This window comes from Sardina pilchardus, chromosome 4 (assembly GCF_963854185.1).
Source record: "Sardina pilchardus chromosome 4, fSarPil1.1, whole genome shotgun sequence".
Lineage (NCBI taxonomy): Eukaryota > Metazoa > Chordata > Actinopteri > Clupeiformes > Clupeidae > Sardina > Sardina pilchardus.
The window spans coordinates 22,621,090-22,643,800 of NC_084997.1; the positions used below are offsets into that span (position 1 = coordinate 22,621,090).

Sequence of the window (22,711 nt, forward strand, 5' to 3'; positions counted from 1 at the left end):
TTGATTTCACCCGGAAGCATGTTTGGTTCACTTCCAGGTCACGAGCATATTTACCTGTAGATTATGATATTTACCAGTTAAAAACTACATAAAAAATGTTGCTTGTATCGTCTCCTATATAACATTTTGACCATTCAGCTCATATTCAGACATTAATGGAACACTTATAAACTTTTAATATGGCATGCAACATCGTGACTGAAAACAACACAACTTGAGTCAACCACTCCTTATTTAATAAATGAAAAGAACTTAAGACATACAGTAATTATACAAAACATGATGACAGATTTACTGCCAGAGCTTTTAACTTTATTAGGACATGCTATTTATTAAAAAAGGTTAACAACATGTATATTATACACACACATATGCAGATCAGGAATTACAGAAGGAAAGCCCTCAAGGAAATTTAGAAGAGCAAGTGCAACATTCCTTAAAAGGAACTACAATTGTCCACAATCGGTAATCATAATTTTTTTGCTGGGCTTCCCCGTCTTCGTGCCAAGTTCTCCCATCTGTTTCACAATGTCCATGCCATCTTTCACAAAGCCAAATGCAACATGCTTGAAATCCAAGTGCTCTGCTTTCTTCAGGGTGATGAAAAACTGGGAATTGTTGGTGTCCCGTCCTCGATTTGCCATGGATAACAGGCCTGGCCCAGTGTGCCTGACATCAAAATTCTCATCCTCAAACTTGCCACCATAAATGGATCGTCCTCCCGTGCCATCCTGATTGGTAATATCGCCGCCCTGATATGGAAATAATGCACGCAAATCACGCAAACAATAAACAATATCAACATATTTCCCCCCACAGAATGCTTAGTGCATAATTTAATATTGGAGTGGTACTCACCTGACACATGAAGTCTGGGACAACTCTATGGAAAATTGAGTTGCAGAATCCAAAGCCTTTCTCCCCAGTGCACAGGGCCCTGAAGTTCTCTGCAGTTTTCGGAACAATGTGAGAGAACAGCTCCATGGTAACCTTTCCAATAGGCTGGTCGTCAACAGCAATGGTGAAGTACACCAGTGGATTGCTCTCCTTTGAATGCTCCTGGGCTTTGGACAACTGGGAGGAGTCATCTACCTGGGACATGCGAGCCTGACAGTCTGTGAATGTTTTCCTGAAGGATTCAGCGAGCTCTGGAGTCTTGAACTTGGCAGCAAGTTGCTCAACTTTACCGTCTCCCTCTGTTAAGGAAGATTGGGGGGGGGGGGGGGGGGGGGGGGTTTGGATTTAACTCAATTACACACACTTTAAATATTAATATAGGAGCATTTTGCACATCACATACCTGCATAGTCTGTGGCTGTCCAAACCAAGGCATTGGCAGAGGTGTTCATAGGCTTCAGCTCTATAAATTCTGTGATGGTGTGGTTGGCACACACCTTCAACACTTGCTCTCTTCTCATGATCACGCGGTAGTGCTTTTTTACCGGGTGGAACAGAATTTTGATGTCACCCACCCCTCGTTCTTTCCACTGGTTCAAGTCGCGATCCCAGCGATACAACTTGGTGCGCTCTTTAAACAAGATCTCTTCATCTTCTTCACCAGACTTGACCTCAACCTGAGGGAGACCAATGATATTGTTTATTGTATTTCCAGTTTGTTCAGCGCAGAAACAAACAATGACCACATTTGAGAAGTTGAAAAAGGAAAAGGAAAAAAGGGAGAAAAAGATACCTCTGGCAATGACACGATTGGCTCAAAGTGGATGTCTACATTGTTTGATGTCTCATCATCATCATCACTTCCCTCCCCATCATTTTTGGACTCTGGTTTTGCAACTGTGCCAAACACTGAGGCCCCAGCATTTGCCCAAGAGAATTCGGTATCTGTTTAAGACACAACACTCACATGACCAAATGAACTATTGTAAGGGGATAACTATACCGTAAAGTACCCAAAGAGTCATAAAACTTCTGTATCTTTCCAAACCTTTTGAGCCAAAAGCAAACTCATCAGAGCTCTTAGCCAAATCGGCAAATGAGAATCCTCCCGTTGAGTCAGCGGCAAATCCAAATGCATTTGGAGGATCTGTGTTGGAATAAGACATCCAGATAAGAACACGCAAACTGGGCTCCACAATCACATTCCTACATGAAGCAGCAATAGGAAGTTAATATGTTTTCAAATTACCTTGAATTGCACTAGATTGAAATTCTGTGCTTTTTTTCGTAGAAAGGTCAATGGGACAGCTAGCACCACTGCTAGAGCCATCAGCTGGTTCTTCAGATGAAGGTTCTGGCATGGATGAAGATTCTGGCGTGGATGAAGGTTCTGGCATGGATGAGGGTTCTGGTATAGATGAAGGTTCTGGCACCGTCTTGACCTCACTTGTGCTTGATCCTGTGGCCTCAGAGGACCCAGCATCTTCAGTGTTCTGCTCACCCTGGCGGAAATGTGACGTATTAGTAAACATACAGTGCAAAAGAACACATTTAAAGAGGTACTATGCAGGTTTGGCGATTTCTTAATTCGTTTTGCAATTGCAGGTTTCTCTGGAGCGCTTCCCCTATAGCTGTGTGTATATTTGACAACACTCCTCAATCGGTCAGTCTGCCTTTTCATGAGCATGATGCGAGACTTTGTTTGTCAGTGCAATCGGCCCGGTGGCACAAACTCGCAAGCATTATTTGCCCAGCTCCCTTGATTCTTTGTTGCCATACATAACCTTGATCAATAGATGGCGCTACACCATCTGGACTCAGTCAATGAGTGTTCATTGACCACGTTTCCATGCACACCATATTCTGATTAAGGACCATAATTCTGGTGGTTATGGCAATATTCAGAATAAGATTAGACATATAAAAACTGGAGCTCTGCTGGTGTCCCCAGTACTGTTGGAAGGATTAAATCCCCATTACAAAAAAAAAAAAGGGGGGGGGGTGTGTGTGTCTATATCCAGGCACTCAGTAGGAATAAAAAAAAACAATTCAGAATAAGATGTTTCCATGTGTAACAGAAAAAGAATATTCCCGTTTAAATGCTGAATAAAGCCGTGCAATAGAAGTAGTATCTGCGTCGTGACGTCTCTCTACCGTCTCTGTCCCTGAATTTCATTCATGACAGCAAAATAGGTGTATTTGGCCAGATCAGTACCACTATTGTTTTGCATTTTAGCCTTATAATAGGCCACTTTAAGGGGTTTTCACAGATTCCTCATCGGTCAGTAGGGGCATTTTCAGACTAATGTGTTTCCATGCCACAATATTCTGGTTAAGAGAGATATAGGACTGTTATTCTGGTTTTTAATTATTCAGAATATTACCTTATTCAGGTTATGGCAGCTAGCCTAGAAATCTAGACGCCCCTAGCGGCAGCAAAAGTAATTTGGCTGGCGGGGCAGTCTAGGCACGATCCATTGAGCCAGGGAGCTGAGAACCCGAAGCACCAGCGATCCAATCACAGCGTGTGTAAAGTCGGTGGGCGGGCTTAACATAATGGTGACTGACATGCGACCAGAAGTTGCGATGGTAACGCATCCTGTTTTTGAAAAGGAGAAGATGATTCGTTTAGCTTTATCCTATTGCGTGGAGAGGGAAGGTTACGCATCCTGCTACTTGAAAACAAGAAGATGATTCGTTTAGCGTTATCCTATTGCGGGGAGGGAATTTGAAAGACAACTGTTTATCCCACCCCTCCGATTGAGCCCTGTCTACGGTGAGTGTCCAGACCCTACATCTTGATGTGGGTCTGGCTCGTCAGGCTATATGGCAGCTGGAATAAGGTGTTTACATGACTCATGATGCAATCGGAAAATACTGTCATTATTCCAAATAAAACCGGAATATGGTGTGCATGGAAACAGCAGTCATTGATAAATTGTGTGGGGTTGTGTATACTGACTGCACTTGTTAGACTCACTAGAGCTTCTTGCACTTTCCGGACCTCTGTTTCGTAGTCTTCAGCCTTATCCCTCTCAGTGTCCGAGTCACTGCCCACTCCACAGAAGAAGGTTGCGGGAAGCTGTAGACTCTTGGCTTTCCTTTCTTCCTCTGGTGTTGGTTTCTTCTCCCAGATTATCGTGCACTCAGGATCTCTGACATCCTGGGATGTACCATCTGACAAAATAGCACACCATTAGTCAAAGACTATCACAGACTCAAACAAATAGCCTGCATGAACTACAGAAGACGTAACGGTAACAGAGTTTAATTCAACAGTTTAACAGTTCAACAGTTTCAGTTTAATTAATTCAGAGCATTCAACGTACCACCTCTTGCCGCACCAGATCGTTCTTCCAGTTCATCAGGATACAACTTTCCGTTGAGGTTTCTCACAGCAGTATCAAAATCTTCTGCACAATGGATGGAGTGAAAAAAGTATAAATTCTTACATTCTACCGGACTGAATAGTGCAGTCAAAACACACTTAACGTATGGAAATCTGACGTACCGTACTCATCGTCGTCACTGATGTACCCTGGCTCATTCTTGTAACAGAAGAATGTGAGGGGAAGCATCAACTGTCGGGCAAGCTCTGCCTGCTCCCCCGTGGGCTCCCGCACATACAAAATCTCAAGTTCCTCAGGGTCTGTCTGGTCATCCGCCACGCTGGTACTAGCATTTGAGATGGCTTCAGTAAATAAAAATGAATTAAGAAGGTCAAAGGTCACACGGGGGAGAACTGTAGCCATCATGGAGATAATGTAGATCAAGCTAAAAGCCAACAATCTGTTGTAATGTGAGCGAACAAAATTTGGTAAGTACAACCAAGATAAGTGAAAATTACATAACCAAATGCATAAATTATAAAATTAAATGTGTGAGGGAATGCAGTCTTGTTTTAAACAGAATTTCAGAACAGGCCACACAGTGAGGATGACAGAAACAAGGATGTTTTCTCTCTAAAACAGGAATACTGCAATATCATATGTAATGGGAGTCCCTGTGCAACGTCACATTTTTGCATGTGACTAGGTCCATAAATGATCAGTTCTGACTGGACTACAGGAGTAATAAAGGATCAAATATTGTGTGAACTACACAAAGAATAAAAATTGAAAAGACAGATACTGCAAGGGCACCAACAGGTCATGGAGAATTATCTAAATGGAAACTAATTTAAATGGAAGGGGAGACCTTCCAGTGTGACTTATAGGGAGTTGGGACATTTATTTCTGAAATACTTGAAATTTCACAATTTCGAAAAAAATATTCTTGATAGTGCAATTCTTTATTCCTCACTCTCAAAAAGTAGTATTCTGAAATTCTGGAAATTGGATGCAAAAGACTGCTGCTCTAAGCTTTGATCCGGCGTCAAATCACAAAAAGGTTAGCTCCACACAAATATTGAGGCATGCAAATGCTTTGAAACAAAATTACATGCATTTAACTTCAAAGAGCAGTAATGTTTTCCCTTGTACAAACTAAAATTATATGTTGTAACCTAAAACAACTGCTGAGAAAACAAATATTCCAAGCTGACTATCAATGAGCTTTGCACTTACAAAAAAAAAAAAAAGCCAAAATTGAGGCCATTTACACTAGGCCTGGGACAATTCCATGTGTCGTTATTTAACATTCATGCAAGAAGTTGTTTCACAAATGTGATTCCATACCCAGTTCACAAGTACAGTACGTCACACTGCTGTTGCTAGACATCCTGTACTAAATATGTGCCTGACCTTATGGTTCTGTGCACAGCAGATTCCACTGCAATGGAAACTGCGGGTGTCCCATTTCAACAGCGCGAAAATTGCTTGGCATGAACAACATCTATACTCCACTTCCAGGGCATCATATTTTTCTGAATAACAATATGGTGCCTGACACAACACCAATCATTACAGCTATAATAACAACTAAATAAAAACCTTATGGTGCATGCCTAGTAGTCTGCCAGGTTTGAGATAATCGACATGCAACAGGTTAGATTCAATCCTTGCAAAAAAAAAATGCATGTTTCCACACCATACAACCAGGTTAACTGGCTGCAGTGGCCAGAGGGTGACTGCTCGTTGGGTGAAGAGTCACAGCACACACAACAGTGCAGTGACAGAATACCTTGGGGTTCAAACTGGGTGGATGATGTGCTGGTCCAAAAAGCCATAGGGTTATCTTTGAAAAGCCTAAAATCCAATCCTAGAAAATAATGGTGGTTGGGTGAAAAAAAACTAGGCCTAGAGTGACTATTAGATTAAATTAATCGAAGCGTTAGTTGTTTTGGGACATGATTGTTGACCACATTACATTTTTATGTGAGCATTCAGTTATGCTCTCTCTATTTTTTTTTCTTTTTTTTTTTTTTCGCTTATCACCATGTAGTTTCCCCCAAGAGAAGCACTATGTGTATACAGGATTTTTGAATTTCAAATCCCATTCAAGTGCAATGTTCTGAACTGCTTAAAAGAATGGAAAAAAGCAAACCCTCAGCAATGGATGTGTGAAAAATGTAGACAATCTCAAAGGCCTATGTTAATACTGACACATTTCGAAACAGCTCAAAAGGTAAAATACGATGGTAGTGTTTTTGCAAGACATTTTAAAACATTCACTAGTCATGTTAATCCAGAGTTTCTTACCTCCCTCTGGAACCTTGAATGCAGGTATGGCTGGCTGGCTGGAGGCTGATGTGCCTGGAGCTTTTTCTTTGGGTTGCGTGGGTGATGCATCTTTGGCAGGGGGACTCCCAAATATTTTCTGGACTGAATCTGTGCCAAAGACAAATTTAGGTGGAGAAACCACAGTTTTGGAGACACCCGTAGGACTGGGTGAAGTGGCAGTTTTGTTTTCTGGTGTATGGAATGTCTCAGGAGACAAGTCAGTGCGTTCACGTGTGGTCTCTTCAAGAACCGCTATAGCAGCTTTACCACATATAGTCTCTTGTGATGGACCTTCCCTTGAGGATGCTGGTGTGACAAGGATGTCTTTTTCCTGAGCAACCTTTGCTTCATCAAATATTTCTTTGAAAGCTTTAGCAGTGTCTTGTAGCTTGAACCGTACTGCCAACTGCTCCACTTTGCCTTCTCCTTCAGTAAAATCGAAAGCACTCCAAATCCAAGCCTTTTCATCAGCACCCTTCATTGGCTCGAGGTTCATTATGCTAGTTATCCAATGGTTTGCACACAGTTTCAGAACTTGATCCCGTCTCATGATAAGCCTTACTCGTTTGGTGTCATAATTCTGTAGAATTTTAAGGTCTCCAATACCACGCTCCTTCCACTGGTTCAGGTCTTTGTCATAGCGGTACAATTTGGCCCGGTGGCTGAAAACCACTAGCTCATTTTCTTCCCCAGTTGATATCTCCACAAGGTCAGGTAACGGCACAACAGGCTCAAAGTACTGACCATCCCGCTCCTCCTCTTGAGTAGTGTCTTGCTCGTCATCTGTCCCAACAGACACTCTGCTCTGATTTACTTTGGCTGGTGACTTTGCAGGACTAAGAACAGGTTGGAAGCTGAAATTAAACCCATCAGTGGATTCCCCAAAGCGGAACAAATTCTTACGAATAGGACTGCTAGCTAATGGGGAGGCATAAACAGATGTGTCTGCTGTGTCATCAAGAGCTTCTTCTCGTAAATCATAATTATCCCATTCCAAAGTGGGACCAGTAGTTTCAGCATGAGGTTTGCTGAACAGCCCAGATGCGTTACTAGTTGATGTAACATCTTTACACTCATCATCTTTGATCTTTTTGTCATCAGTCAAGAAAGATTTAAGGTCTTTAAGGCCAGATTTCATTTCTTCTGCTTTCTGAATCAGATGTGCTGTTCTGCCGGTATCAACCAGTTTATGGGGTGTCTGAAGAGGAATGTTCAACAGAAGCTTTTGACAGTCATCAAACTTTAATTTGAAGTCTTCAGACAGCTCTGGTGTTTTGAATTTGGCAGCGAGCTGCTCCAACTTCGCATCTCCATCAGCAAAGTCATTCGCAAGCCACATCCAAGCACGGTCTGATCCAGCGAGAGGCTTTAGATTCATTGTTGTAGTGATCCAGTGATTTGCACAAACCTTCAAGACTTGCTCTCTCCTCATAAGAACCCTCAACCTTCCATTCACAGAGTTCCTCAGAAGCTTAAGGTTGCCAACTCCTCTCTCTTTCCACTGACTTAATTCATTGTCAAATCTGAAGAGTTTCACACGCTGACAATAAAGAACCTCCTCATCCTCTTCACCAGTGACGAGTTCTACTTTGTCAGGCATTTGCACCACTGGCTCAAACTGAATGTCATCATTTTCATCAGTCTTATACATATCCTCATCATCTTGATCTACCGGGGCATCTTCTTTCTGGTTTGACTGAGGGACAGTGAAAAGTTGTTCACCTGCTCCCTTAAACCCTTTGAAACTGGGATCTTCTTGGCCAAACTGGAAGCCTTCTTTAGATTTTGCCAGGTCTGCAAAGCTGAATGAGTTGGGCTTGGGATGGAAAAGGGGGTTATCATCTAGTTCAGATTTCTCAACAGAAGATGTCAATGTGGATGTGGCAATCTCTTCTTTCTCCCTATGCTGTTCAGCAATGTTTTTCAGAAACATTGATGCAGAGCCAACAGAAGCAGGGTCACTCTCAGTGGCTTTCGTTTCATTTGCAGGCTCCTGGCTGCCAAACTTAAAGCCACCAGTTGGGATTGAAAAGGAGAAACCTGCACTGCTGGGGGTGCTTGACTCTTTACTCGGACCAAATTGGAAGGGACTCCTGCCTGTAAAGCCTGTACCAGTGGGTTGGCCGAATTTGGTTGGAACGCCAGGATTAAAGCCGAGGGAAGAGCTTGAAGGTCCCGAAGTAGTTGAGTGTTTTGCACTAGGATTGGGTGTCTGGCAGGAGACACACTGGCTGGCGGAGCCGTCATTTCTTACCAAGCAGGTATCACAGTCCCACTGTCCATCTTTCTTCCCAAACATAACTGCTAATCCACCTTGAGATGGCTGAACAGGATTAGGGGCTTGACAGGAGACGCACTTTGAAGCCGTTGGCTCATTTCTGACAAGACACTGGTCACAGTCCCACTGTCCGTCCTTCTTGACAAATTGGGAGCCAAAACCTGAAACAGTGGAGGAGGCTTTTGATGCTCCTTCATCACATTTGCTTGATGGGTTCGGAGTTTGACATGAAGCACAACTACGTGAAGAGGCCAGATTTCTTACACAGCAAGTAGGGCAGTCCCATTCTCCTTCCTTCTTAGCAAACTGAGCACCAAATCCAGTGCCAAATCCAAATGAGGAGGCTTTTGGTGGTCCTTCTTCAACTTTGCATGATGGGTTCTGAGTTTGACATGAAGCACAGCTGCTTGCAGAGACCGGATTCCTTACACAACAAGTAGGGCAGTCCCATTCCCCTTCCTTCTTAGCAAACTGAGCACCAAATCCAGTGCCAAATCCAAATGAGGAGGCTTTCGGTGGTCCTTCGTCAACTTTGCATGATGGGTTCTGAGTTTGACATGAAGCACAGCTGCTGGCAGAGACCGGATTCCTTACACAGCAAGTAGGGCAGTCCCATTCCCCTTCCTTCTTAGCAAACTGAGCACCAAATCCAGTGCCAAATCCAAATGAGGAGGCTTTCGGTGGTCCTTCGTCAACTTTGCATGATGGGTTCTGAGTTTGACATGAAGCACAGCTGCTTGCAGAGACCGGATTCCTTACACAACAAGTAGGGCAGTCCCATTCCCCTTCCTTCTTAGCAAACTGAGCACCAAATCCAGTGCCAAATCCAAATGAGGAGGCTTTCGGTGGTCCTTCGTCAACTTTGCATGATGGGTTCTGAGTTTGACATGAAGCACAGCTGCTTGAGGAGGCTGCATTTCTTACACAACAAGTAGGACAGTCCCATTCTCCTTCCTTCCTAGCAAACTGTGCACCAAATCCAGTTCCAAAGGAAAATGAAGACTTTGTTGAGGCATCTGCTGTAGTTTTGTTTGTTGTGTTAGCGCCAAAATCAGTCCCAAATGAAGTAGTTGATGTGGCCATAGAAGGATCACTTATGGATGCTGACGTCGATGAGGAGCTGGTTCCAAACTTAAAAGAAACTGGTATCTGTGACCCAAAGGAGGAGAATCCTTTTGATAAAGTGCTAGTGTCTTTTGCAGCCTCTCCAGTAATGCCAAAGGTAAACCCTCCCGCTGATGTGCTAACTGGAGGAAATCCTTTTGGTTCTTCAGATGGTTCCTCAGTTTTTGCACAATTAGGGTTAGGAGTCTGACAGGCAACACAATGCTTAGCTGCAGAGGCATTCCGAACACAGCACACATCACAATCCCATTCACCGTCTTTTTTAGCAAACTGGGCTTTGAGATCGGGTCTTTTTGCTGGTGCCATTTCCTCTACTTTGCTTCCGTCAGGCTGATCTTGTTTTTGTGGTGATTTTGGTAAGACTTTTTGTGCCTCCTCAAATTTGACCTTGAAGAGGGCAGCCTCATCTGATGTTTTGAAACGGATTGCAAGCTGTTCAGTCCTTGGCATTTCATCAGCATAGTCCATAGCATACCAAACCCAGGACTTATCAGATCCAGCATTTGGTTTTAAAACCATGTCAGCAGTGATGTAATGGTTGGCGCAGATCTTAAGGACCTGCTCCCTTCTCATTAGCAAACGTACTTTGCCTGATGTTTTGTGCTTCAAAATTTTGAGGCTTCCAATTCCTCTCTCTTTCCATTCCTTTGCCTCGGTGTCAAATCGGAATAGCTTAGCCCTGTTGCAGAACATTTCCTCTTCCTCTTCTTCGCCAGTTTTAACATCTACTTTGTCAGGTAAAGGTACAATAGGCTCAAAATGTGGTCCATCCTCATCCTCTTCAACATGTGTGCTATCATTATCACTCTCTCCGGCTTTGTCCTCTTGCTCCACAGTGACGGACTTGCCCAGCTCTGGGAAGCCAAACGTTTGTTCTGGTTTGCCAAAAAATCCGGTCTTGTTTTGTGCAGCAGCATCAGCAAAAGAAAACCCAGCAGCACTTTGACTGCCAAACGTAAACACCCCACTTTGACTCTGTGTCTGGTCTTGAGTTGTGGGTTTTGATTCTGATTGTCCATCATTCCTAGGCATGTCTGCTGTCAAAAGTCCCAGGAGACTCTCGCTGTTTTTCACCTGACCAGATGAGAATGTAAAGTCACCATCATTAGATTTAAAATTAGAATTGAATTTGAAGGCAGCAGGTGTTGCTGTAGATGCTGACTGGGTGCCAAAGGCCGGCACTTTGGAGGGATCAGCAGGCTGACCAAAGTTTATCTTTCCAAAGTCCAAAGTTTTCCCCTCACTAGTCTTTGCAGGGACAACAGATGGTTTGGTGAAGTATCCAGGCTCTGGCAGAGGTGGATTGGTTGTAGGGGGAGGAACACTGTGGTTGTAGTATTCTTCACTGTATGGGGAGAGTAAACTTGTTGCTGGTGACTCAAAGCGAAGTGGTGCCCCAAAGTCTTGAGGATAAACACATGCTGGTGTTGTCTGCAATGGTGGAGTATGTGTGGGCGGTTGATAGGCATACATATGTTGCTGAGGTGGTAGACGGTTGATTCCATACACTGGTGCCTAGGGAAAAACACACACATAGGTATATAATTATAGAATCAAAATGTACATTACCAGAAAAAAAAAAAGTTTTCATCCCCCATAAACCATGGACCCATACCTTTGTTGGTGTAACGTTTGCAGCAGGACGCAGAAGAAACTGCGTGTTGTAAGCAGGAGACTGATTGTAGTACACATTGGGAGCTGTGGTGGCTACTGCAAATGAAAAATGCATTTATTAGACATTTCTGTTTAGAATATGATTTCAAAAGATAAATATTGTCCACAATAGGTGGGCCACTAATTTTACTTTGTGTCTAATAACCAGTTAGTGTCACTAATCAACACATTTCATGTAGGTATGAGAGTCAGTCAACTGTTACTGTGTTACTGTATGCTTGTTAACTATGTGTGCACTTTTCACATTTTGAAGAAAACTGGGTGATGACTGCAGTATTATCAGCCTACAGGTCAATTATGACAGGTAAACAAAAGTGGAAGTCAGGTACACTACACTACAAAGCCAGCAGCCTTTCCTCTCCAAGTTTCATTCTTATAATACGGTAAAACAGTGTCTTAGGGATGATATTTTTACAGTGCTTTAAATGTCAGTCATGCAAACTCTGTGGGAAATTGATATGGAAATTAAAGCGATGTCACATGTTTTTTTTAGGCTAAAACATTTTGTCACATACAGCAAACATCTCCTCACTATCCACTAGCAGCCCGTCCGCTGAGCACACTTTAAAAAAAAAAAAAAAACGCAGACAGCCCAGGCAGCTGGTGCAATCTGCATCATGGAACAGTGCTCCAGCCAATAACCAACGAGATGCGCGTTTATGAAAGTTCTCAATTGCGTGGAAGAAGGGATGAGGAAGGGGTGGGAATGGCGAGCCAACTCTGTTTTTCTTGAACATCAAAAGAAGTGACTTTGCCCAAGCGCTTTTAAGGTGACAAGATGAGAATTCAGACATGGTCATAATATTCAACAGTATTATTCACACTGTTATTGACCTTTTGACCTTTAATGACATTCTGAATCGACCTAATATCAGAGATGCATTAATCGGGCATTGATTAAAATGAGCCTCAACTCTACAAACTGCATAAAATCACGGGATAAAGGCCACTGGTATGTCATAGTTATTCCATTCCTACCATCACAAAAATTATTACAAATCTCAATTTCAACCTACAAAAATACAACAATATTTACCAGTAAGAGGGGCACCATGGAATGTTTGTGCAGCTGGAAAAGACTCTTGTAGGGTTTCAGAATTATATCCTTCGCCATAAACCCTGTGATGTGGGGAGGCGGCTGTATCAGAGGAGTTGAGTCTCAAGTCATGAACTTCATTCTGTGATGGGGAGGAAAAACATCAGTCAGACAGTCAAAAGCTTTATAGTCCAAGTTCTACTGTTGCACATCTACCGATATCTATGGCCCATGATAATGTAAACCTAGCAGGAACTCTAGCCCTGGTGTTAGTAGCCTAGGCCAAAGTTCCTGGTTTTAAATGTCTACATTGATAGCCCATATAAGCCGTATTTACAGTACCCTCCAGAATTATTGGCACCCTTGGTAAAAGTTGACTAAAAATAGGTATAAAAAATAATCTTTAGGTGATTTATTGTACTTCCACAATGAAAACAATGAGGAAAAATATACCCTGCAAGGCAAGCACATTTATTCTGAGAAAAAGGAAAATCTCATAAAGAAATAAATATTTTTAACAAAAACAGCTTGCTCACAATTATTGGCACCCCTGAAACATATTATGTACAACATTTAACAGGAGCATTTTCCTATGTAAATGCAACGTTTTAAAGTAAATCAGAGTGTCTGTGAACTTTCAGAAGTAGTTCATGACGTTCTTTTTCACTATGGTATGAAAATGAAGTCACTCAGAGGCTAAATCCTCTAGTCATTTTTCAACATTGGAGAGACAAGAGAATACACTAAATTGAAATAAAAATAAATTGTGTTGACATTTGTAAGTAAGAGAATGTCTATGGAAACTAGGTATTTTGTTGAAAATGCCTATATTTCCAGTTAAAATGATGACTAAAAGGTTCTAATCATCTGGAAATGTGACAAACATGCTTGGACAAAGACCCATGGCTATTTTGCTCCCACGCACAGTATGGAGGATGGTATGATAGGCAAAAAAATCCATAAGAACCACTGTTGAGAGTTACAGACAAAGCTATCATCTTGGGGTCACCAAGTCCCCCCCACAAATCTTCAAAAGTGACCTCACTGCTAATAGATTATTTAGACAGCATGTCAGGTTAAAGCCAGTAGAGTCATTTAATGAACAATGTAAATGGCAGGAGTTACTGAATGGTACCATGACATGTCTGGGAGTGTGGTCTATTGTCAGATGAAAATAAAATTACGCTATTATGCTAAAAACACTTAAGGTGTCTTTGGCGTACATTGAAGAATGACTATACTAAAAAGAACCCCATGCCTAATCAGAATTATGGTGGAGGGGCTGTGCTCTTGTGGGGCTGTTTTAATTCCCAAAGGCCTTGGGAACCTAATTAAGGTGCATGGCATCATGGACACCAAGAAAAATCTGAATTATGGTGGAGGGGCTGTGCTCTTGTGGGGCTGTTTTAATTCCCAAAGGCCTTGGGAACCTAATTAAGGTGCATGGCATCATGGACACCAAGAAAAACCTGAACATTTTCAAAGGAAATCAAACAATCTCTGCCAAGGCCCTAAAAGTTGGTCATGATTGGATCATTCATCAGGTCAATGAACCAAAACAAATGCACAGATCAAAACAAATATGGTTTACTGAACACAAAATCAAGCTTCAGACATTGCCATAGCAGTCCCCTGATCTAAACTCCATAGAAAAACAGTGGGATGAGTCAACGAGAAGAATGCACAAGTGTGGACCTAGCAATCTGGACGATCTGGGGAGGTTTTGTAAAGATGAATGGTCTTAAATCCCTTACTTTGTATTCTCAATCTTTATGGGGTATCAGAGAAGAATATTACATGCTGTTTTATTGACAAAGGGAGGTTTAAGAAGGTATTACAAGGAGGGGTGCCAATAATTGTGAGTGACGTGTTTTTATTAAAAACATTTATTTCTTTATGATATTTTCCTTTTTCTCAGAATAAATTTGCTTCCCTTGCAGGGTGTGTTTTTCCTCATTGTTTTCATTGTGGGAGTACAATAAATCACCTAAAGATTATTTTTTAGACCTATTTTTAGTCAACTTTTACCAAGGGTGCCAATAATTCTGGAGGGTACTGTATACTGTGGGCCTTAAAGGCACCCTAACAGTTTTTGACCTTAACATAACGTTTCCGAAATTGTTTTGTCATAACATGATGAATGGCAACTTTCTATTTCCGCTGCGTGTTGGGAAATCTTTATGAGATATGTTAAAGTTATTTTAACACTAAACTATTGGTCGCAACTTAACAACCATGGGAAATTGAGAGTTCCAAGACCAGACCAGTTAAGAAACTCTACACTGTGCTTAGTTTATAGGGGTTTCTAAGCTGCAGGTTGCTTTTAAGTTCCAGGTTTGGCTCCGTTTAAGCCTAGCCCAGTACAATATAAACCCTTCCTTAGGCCAAATATTTAGTTTAAGGACTAGGTTTAGCCCACAGCATAAATGGGGTTATTATAAATGAGGCTACTGTGTGACGTTTCTTTTCTCCAATTAATCATACTGTATAGTAAGCATGTAATACCCGCTTCGCGTCAAAGTCCTGTTCGCACTGTTGGGACTTATTTTCCGATAACAGCTGATGGACAATACATTATCCAACCCTTACTTAACTTACTTTTAGTGCTTCAACTGTCTGACACAGCATTTGAAGAAGAGATTTCTGGTCCTCTGCCCAATGTGGTGGTGTCTTGGGAGAGAACTAGGTTAAAACAAATACATACATTGAATAAATATAATTTTCAAATAATACAATCAGTATAATATGGTGATTTTAATATATATCCCCAGAATAGTCAATCTGAGAACATACCATGGTTCTCCTGGAAGGAGAAGATATATTCTTGGATGGTGACGGAGAGAATTTTATCTGTGAGCTTGCAGCGGCTGGTTCTGAGAGTTGGTGTGGGCTCGAGTGGAAGGGACGGCTTTCGTCCTCATCCATGACATCGCCATTTTCACCCAGCTGTTGATTCACTTCTTCTAGCAGGTCCATAACTTCCTCCATTGACACTGGAAGCTTCAGAAATATATATACATTCACAAATACTGACATATTCTAGTATGTTTGTTCCAGTTTGTTTTCTAGTGCAAACTATCAAAAGAGTGGAACATAAGCTTTCAGATGATGCCTTGATTGTGTACGTAAGTGGAAATGAAGGCTAAATATTGCCTATTGTAATAAGATGTGCCAAAAACCCAGTGGTCAATGTTTAGACCACTAATGCTTTGGCTGAAGGAAAATGGTACATTAAGTTGACAGACTAGTAACTCAGTGAAATTAAACGAGCTGAGATAGTGTAAGGGTGGGACGGCACCATGCTAGTAGTATGCCACTTGACTTGAACGCAAATGAGTGGATATGACCAATCACGGGTGCGTTTGTAAATTGCCACTCAGAACATTCAAAGTACACTCTAAAACGTTTTAACTGTCTCTTCAGAACGTCATTCTATTTTCAGTGTCAGTGTTGAATTTACGGACGCACCCCATATGTCTGTGCAGCGGTATGATCATTCAAAATACAATAATAATTCTGAGGGCGCTATGGCGCAACCGGGTTATTTCCCAATCCCACCCCATCCCATGCCATGCCACTCGCCTCCGGTCAGCCGATCCCCTGTCCTTATCAATAAGGGCAACAATAAAGCAATAAAGCAAACACAAAATAGCCTTCACAACATGCCTTTAAAAAACCCTTTTGCCCTGCTAACTTAGTTAGCAACTGTGGTTTTGAGAAATGCACCCCTGTGTAGTAAAAATCGAACCTTGTCGACTTCAGTTGCGTTGGCATTGTAAATTTTCATCAGATGCTTCCGGAACTTCTTCAGGAATGTCATACACCGATCTTGTGTTTCCTCAACGCCATTACCAGCTTCCTCTGAAAGTCTCTGAAATATCTGTATTGGCAAATTAAATACGAACCCATGAGCCAAAATAAATACCATTAAAGTTCAAAAACAACAGGCTAAAGGTGAACAATAATCTTAAACAATAAATAAAACAAACCGTACCCTTGCAAGTTGCCAATTAGAGGAGATGGTATTAATACCCTCAAGAGTGGCAATTGCCTCTTCGGTTTTGCCCTCAATATCTAGAAAGGTAGCAAAGGCAATCATGGCTTCTTCTTCGTAGCCTTTGACCTCCGAAACCTGCAATTGCATGTTGGTGAGACATTTGTATATCATTTCATGATGAAACATTTAGGTTATGCTTATAATGTAATACAGTATAACTAATGCAGTGACAACTAGGGATGGACCAATTGTGAAATTAGAGGCAAATATTGTTACATTTTAATTATTACTTTTTGTGACTATTTATCACAAAAAAAGACAATAAATCCTTCCACAAGACATATTTTTTTTCAAAAAGCCAAGGAACAATGAACACAAGGACTCAATGTGCACCAACAAAAAATATTTTGTCATGTTTCCTTAGGATAATCTGCATCATTCACCAATGTCCTTTCAGTCCTTTCAACACAGACATTTACAGTAGTACAACAGGAGCATGTCAACAATTCAATTACCTGTATGTCTCTACTGGGAAAATGCAAGAACAGTGGATCGAGAGGTTCAGGGATGCCTCTTCGTTTTTTAATCTTTTCCAGGAGAGTGAGCGCCACTTTCCAGTAGTGCACGCTACGGCCAGTGTAGTCTTTCTGGTCATAGTAAGAGTTCACACCAACACCCTGAAAAAAATAACATTACTCATAAAACCATGACTCACTGATAAATCGCTCATGTCATGTATGATGCACAGTACTTAAACAGTACACAGTAAATACAATTACTTAATCTTCTAAGTAGGGCTATGCAATTAATCGATTTTCAATCGTGATTATGTGTTTAAATCGATGTCAAAAATGTGAAATCGTAAAATTTATTTTTCACTTTAACTAGGGTAATTAGGTACAGTACGTATGTTTGCAATTTTGCCATTTCACAAAATAGTCATAATATAATCATAATCGAAAATCGGATTTTGAGAAAATAAAGTCGGGATTTTATTTTGGGGAAAATCGAACAGCCGTACTTCTAAGGTCAGGCAAACACCTTCACAGGAACAGTCCATGTTGTGACGGAGTGAAGGAAATGTCCTCTACTTATTTACAAACCAGACTAGATAAGATACTGTAAAATACGCTCAATTAAAATACCAGGAGTACCTTGGACTATTTTCGCCAATCTGCCATAACCACAAACACGTAGAGTAACAGACTCACAATACACAGGCTACGCCCTGCAAGTGTTGTAATGACTTGACCATCTGTACAATGTGAGGCTTTGAGTTACTGCACACGTCTATATAGAAAAGTAACAAATGGCAGTGCGGATCAAGTTATGTGACAGCACACTTTAGTGTTCTGCAGACGGGCAGCAGCAGGTGTACCGTTTCGCTGAGGTGTTGGGCCCAGTGTACAAGCAGTGCTGGCTGCAAACCATGTTTCTCCCCAGCTCGAAGAGTGCTTAATCCGTGTTGAACGACCATTCGCAGCTTTGCTGATGTTCCAGGTCTACAAGGACAAGGCACAATAATAACACTTTGAGGACAGTGAAATACAATGTGTGGAAATAAACTCAAAAAAAAAAAAAAAAAAAAAAAAAAAAAAGCAAATATGTTTGTTTGTATCTCGTCTACTTGAAGACTGGGAGACTCACTGGGCCTTTTTATGGATGAGCGTGTACACGGCATCCCACCACTCTCTTTGTCTGGTTGTGGACAAAAGCTTCATGACCTGCAGGGGCAAGCATCTGGGCTCATGCAGCTGTGAGCTGGCAGCGATCTTGGCCGTCTCTAGAAGTTGAGTGTGACTCGTGAACACCACTCCACACAGAAAGACCTGCAACATCAGATTAAATTCAACAAAATTATCACACACTCATTTTCACAAAGTGGGATTATTAAACGTATTGTGGCCAGTTCCCTGCAAATGGATTGATAGCTTTTTCCTCCCAAAACAGATTTGCATCGAAGATTGCGTTTATCCTATGACTAGGCTTCAACCATGTGCAAGAAGCTGTCTTGTGATATATCCTCATATATTAAGACAGTTTACCTCCAAGTCAAGCAGACAGATGGACTCTGGTGTGTTTGTATCCAACTTGGAGGTTTCAAGGTTGAGGCGAGGAAAAAGCTGCTTCAGCCATTCTCGAAGAGCCGGTCTTTGAGCCATGAAAGACCACTGCAAGCCCAGCCAGGTGAGACGCTGCAAGTCTCCTCCGCATAACAGAATTGAACCTGTTCACAGTGAGTTCAAGGACAATGTTTCTCAAGCTACGCTGTACACAATCAGCGCTCAAATATACTTGCTAAACAAAAAAAAAAAAACATTTGTGCTTTATAATCACGATAGAGAAATACATTTTGTGTTGTAACTCTATACAGTTCATAGTCCATTTCACATGCTTGTCAAATGCATTTCTAATGTGAGTGTGAAACATTAACATGTAAAAATGAGTATGTGAATAAATCACCATTATCAGCCTTGATGAGATCGGCAATCTCAGGAGCTTGGGCACTGATGGAACGGATGTCGTCATTGCCGATGAAGGACAGAGAAGCTGGGGCATCAGCGCCAAACAGCATGTCAAAAAGGGTGCCCTGGCCACTCCTGTTTCCAAACGCTTCAACCACATCCTTCACAAGCTGGTCAACATCCTGACTCAGGTTCAGCAGCATGTGGCCAGCCTGGCTCTGGCGGTCACAAGCTAGAAGTTCCAGTGGGTGCTGAGGGGGGTGGTCACCTTTAGAACTCTTTATCTTTGGTCTGGGAACCTGAGGAAACACAGAGTGTCGAATTACAATACTGTCCGTGAATGTATGTAAACAAGCTCTTTTTATTTAATATATATAACCAAGAACCCTGTGGCTCTCACCTGGTACGCCAAAAGGTAACAGAGGGCAGCCAAGTCCACGACAGCTCTCCACTGTTGTTCGCGTTCAAGGGCCATCTTCAATAACAACGTCCCAGCATAAAGGTACAAGTGACCCTTCAGCTCAGTGAACATCTCTGCAAGCTCATCCGTAGTGTTGGGGGCAGTGTTCTTCAGAGACTGCATTGCATGATCAAAACTGAGAAAATAAGGGAAGACCAATTACACATAGGGCCTCTCTCAACATCCCTCCTTGATCCTCGGTCCTCCAGACTCGTTCCCATTGATCTACAACTAGCACTGGATAGACTATCCCATTGTTGCCGCCTCATCATTCTTCATCAGATCAGTGAGAACGAGGACCGAGGAAGGAAGGAAGGGAGGATACATAAAACACGAATGACAGGCACCCATACTGTCACTTATGGAGAAATGTTTCCTTTTCTTTTATGCCCTCAGTTATACATACAATTTTTTTTTTACAAGTATTTTAGCCGTAAAATTATATTCACATACTTCTGCAAGGCTTCTGCGCACTGTGCAACTCCCTTCTCGGGAAGTGTACATCTCAACTGATTACAGTGGGCCAGGAGAAGCTCCTTCTGATACTTGCGGCAAGACTTGTCATTTATGGACGCACTCGGTTGGCTTAGGTAGTCCTGCAGAACAATTCCGAAAGGAAAAATGTTTCAAGACACATTAGAGACGCATCCCCAAAAAATAACAGAAATCAACACTAATGAATTGATACACACTTAAATGAAGAGGAACGGCAACAAACCTGCAGCGTGCACACAACAGTGGTGTACCAGTCCAAGCTGTTACAAAGGACTCCTGCCTTCTCGACAGACAAGCAATGCTTGACGGCTTCCTCCAATCTTCCGTCGGAGCAGTACAACTCGACGAGTTTTACGTTCACGTGAGCATCTCCTGGACGCAGCTGTAGCTCCGACTGCAAGAGATCAAACAGCTGGTTCCAGCCCTGCTGTCCTCGTCTGCTCAGCAGCTTCTCCTGTTGATGGGCATGAAGTAACCATAACGTTTATAAAGAACCGCTTGCTGCATCACAGCATTGTCATGTCAATAGCCGCTTGCTTACAGACATACATACATACATACATACAAGTTATGTACTTGAACTTGATATCCGCATGTTCTACGGATAATCAAACAGTTGGGCGGGCCGTATATCTGAACAACATAACCGGATATTTGGAACTTGGAGAATTACTCAGCTGTTACCCTCCTGGTATTTCTGACAGACATTATGTAAATGAGCTCATTACGGAACGAAGCAAAGAACATGTAGAGATTCTGATCATGTGTGTGCTCAAACACGTTCAACCTGTTCAACCATGCAGATTCTATAAATCTGTATCGGTGTTGTTCACACACGACTGCTTAATGTCTGCATGTTAGCATCATAATTGAATCACCCGAAGGGTCGAACCTCTGTTTGACAAAGATCTGCACATACTGCGGAGGATATATCTGGAAGCAGCTATAGTGTGATTCAGCCCTCAAGAGCTAAATCACAATGTGAGCCATCAATGGTATATTTGTTATGAGAAATGACTGACCTTTAGCTTAAAAACAGCAGGGCTGCCAGGCATAAGCTTGGATGCCTTTTCAACCCAAAACTCTGCTCGGCTGTCTTGTTCATCCTTATTGCACAACAGCTCTGCCACTTTAAGCACAAGATCTCGCTGAGCTGGGTTAAGATCGACTGAGCGCTGTAAACAAAGCATCAGCATTGGATTATTAAAACAGAATGGTTTCTGAGTGCCATCGACCCAAACATTGTTCCATAATAACAATAATTATTGCACTACATGATGTCAAGCAAGACAAATGGTTGACAAAGAATAATGGTATATAGCCTGCTGCTTGCAGCAGCATTCTTGTAGAATGCAAACCTTATAGCAGCCCACAGCTTTGTTGACATCACCATCGAGTTCATAGAGCTGACCAAGGAATTTGTGCGCTTTAGGATCCCTCTCCTGGACTGATAAATAGGCTGATACATGTCTTTGGGGGGACAGGACAAAACAAAATAAGGAGATCAGATTTGAAAACAACAAAAACGTGACAGCCAACATGTACCAATAACACTCAGAGACTATATAGCCAGTGAGCCATGGGTTGTTCCTCATGTTACGTTATTCGACTTACCTCTTTGCAAGCTCATACTCTTTTGCTTCGAAGTACAATTTTGCAAACAAGAAGCCTTTCAAGGGTTTCTGCAAACAGAGGAAAGAATCATAAAGAACAAAAAGGAGAAATTCTCTTGTCTAATCTCAGTGACGTTAAGTATTATTCTACAACATCACTTAACTAGGCTAAGTATTATGGTGGGAAGCTAGACGTTATTAGCTTGTGTCAAATAACTGAAAAGTTAAAAGTCACGGATAAAGAAGCAGTATTCTGTAGTCACAGGTAGTTAGGGATCGAAAAGTGACAGTCACACGTGCCACTGTCCACGACTGAATATCGCTGATAAACTTGACAACTTTGCAATCACGGTAGCAGCTAACGTTAAGTAGCTAATGGTAAGGTTGCGTATGCAGTTATCGCTATCAAACGAAATATGCAGTAATTTATAGACTTGCTGTTATGCAGTCGTACTGACAAAAAGGCATCAAATTGTGCATAGCATCACTGACACCAGTCTAACATGACGTTCAAAATAGATACCGGTTTGCCGCGTTTTCCATTAGGAAGTGGAGAATTTTGGGCAAAACCAGACCGAAAGAATACCGGGAGACACTTGAGATGCTGTTAGTGATTTGACGTTACATCTCTATGCCTGCAGGAGAGTTTCTATACGTTTTCTTCCATCATCAAACAAGAACAAATTGAAAGGCCTGGGTGTAAATTACTAGCTAGTTAATATTAGCTAGCTAGCCACGTTATTGTAACTTGCTAAGTTAGCTAAGTTAGCTTCCTACCACGCAGACTCGAACCGGCTAACTTACCTCTTTCACTGAAGGAGAGGAGCTTTGTACTGAAGAAATGTAGCGATCCACATCGGCCTTACTACGCCGCATGGTTACCGGGGGAATTCAATATTAATTCCAAAAACAGGACAACGTGTGTTGTCGAACTTCATCCATTAAGTCCAGTCGCATGTAACCTTGCTGTGGGTAACGTTAGTGCGTCAACCCGTGACGCAAGTTCAAAAA

The 22,711-nt window shown here is 41.9% G+C and overlaps 1 protein-coding gene across 2 annotated transcripts; it reads right to left on the reverse strand.

Moving 5' to 3' along the window:
* Nucleotides 1-214: 214 nt before the first annotated feature.
* On the reverse strand, nucleotides 215-22,672 carry ranbp2 (RAN binding protein 2). 2 transcript variants are annotated; one of them, XM_062534647.1, is made up of 28 exons: nucleotides 22,505-22,672; nucleotides 21,702-21,769; nucleotides 21,446-21,557; nucleotides 21,110-21,262; nucleotides 20,311-20,541; nucleotides 20,046-20,188; nucleotides 19,533-19,728; nucleotides 19,131-19,431; nucleotides 18,713-18,894; nucleotides 18,315-18,496; nucleotides 18,046-18,169; nucleotides 17,183-17,344; nucleotides 16,665-16,802; nucleotides 16,419-16,550; nucleotides 15,464-15,670; nucleotides 15,269-15,352; nucleotides 12,671-12,812; nucleotides 11,576-11,670; nucleotides 6,537-11,475; nucleotides 4,409-4,588; nucleotides 4,227-4,310; nucleotides 3,878-4,074; nucleotides 2,147-2,399; nucleotides 1,946-2,044; nucleotides 1,691-1,842; nucleotides 1,301-1,574; nucleotides 859-1,196; nucleotides 215-752 (listed from the first exon to the last, which is right to left on the reverse strand). In XM_062534647.1, the coding sequence occupies exons 1-28, from the start codon at nucleotides 22,574-22,576 to the stop codon at nucleotides 447-449; spliced, it is 9,546 nt and encodes a 3,181-aa protein (XP_062390631.1). In that variant the 5' UTR covers nucleotides 22,577-22,672; the 3' UTR covers nucleotides 215-446. The 2 variants fall into 2 exon arrangements, with proteins under 2 accessions (XP_062390631.1, XP_062390632.1); XM_062534648.1 differs by lacking the exons at nucleotides 215-752; nucleotides 859-1,196; nucleotides 1,301-1,574; ... (4 more) ...; nucleotides 4,227-4,310; nucleotides 4,409-4,588 and adding an exon at nucleotides 4,595-6,096.
* Nucleotides 22,673-22,711: the final 39 nt, after the last annotated feature.

Excerpts from the sequence above, each read along its gene's own strand:
- ranbp2 (XM_062534647.1), bottom strand. The coding sequence starts at position 22,576 with ATGCGGCGTAGTAAGGCCGATGTGGATCGCTACATTTCTTCAGTACAA. Across the intron at positions 18,497-18,712 it reads TCTGTCTGCTTGACTTGGAG|GTCTTTCTGTGTGGAGTGGT; the intron begins GTAAACTGTCTT and ends CTGATGTTGCAG. Across the intron at positions 16,551-16,664 it reads CTAATTGGCAACTTGCAAGG|ATATTTCAGAGACTTTCAGA; the intron begins GTACGGTTTGTT and ends TTGCCAATACAG.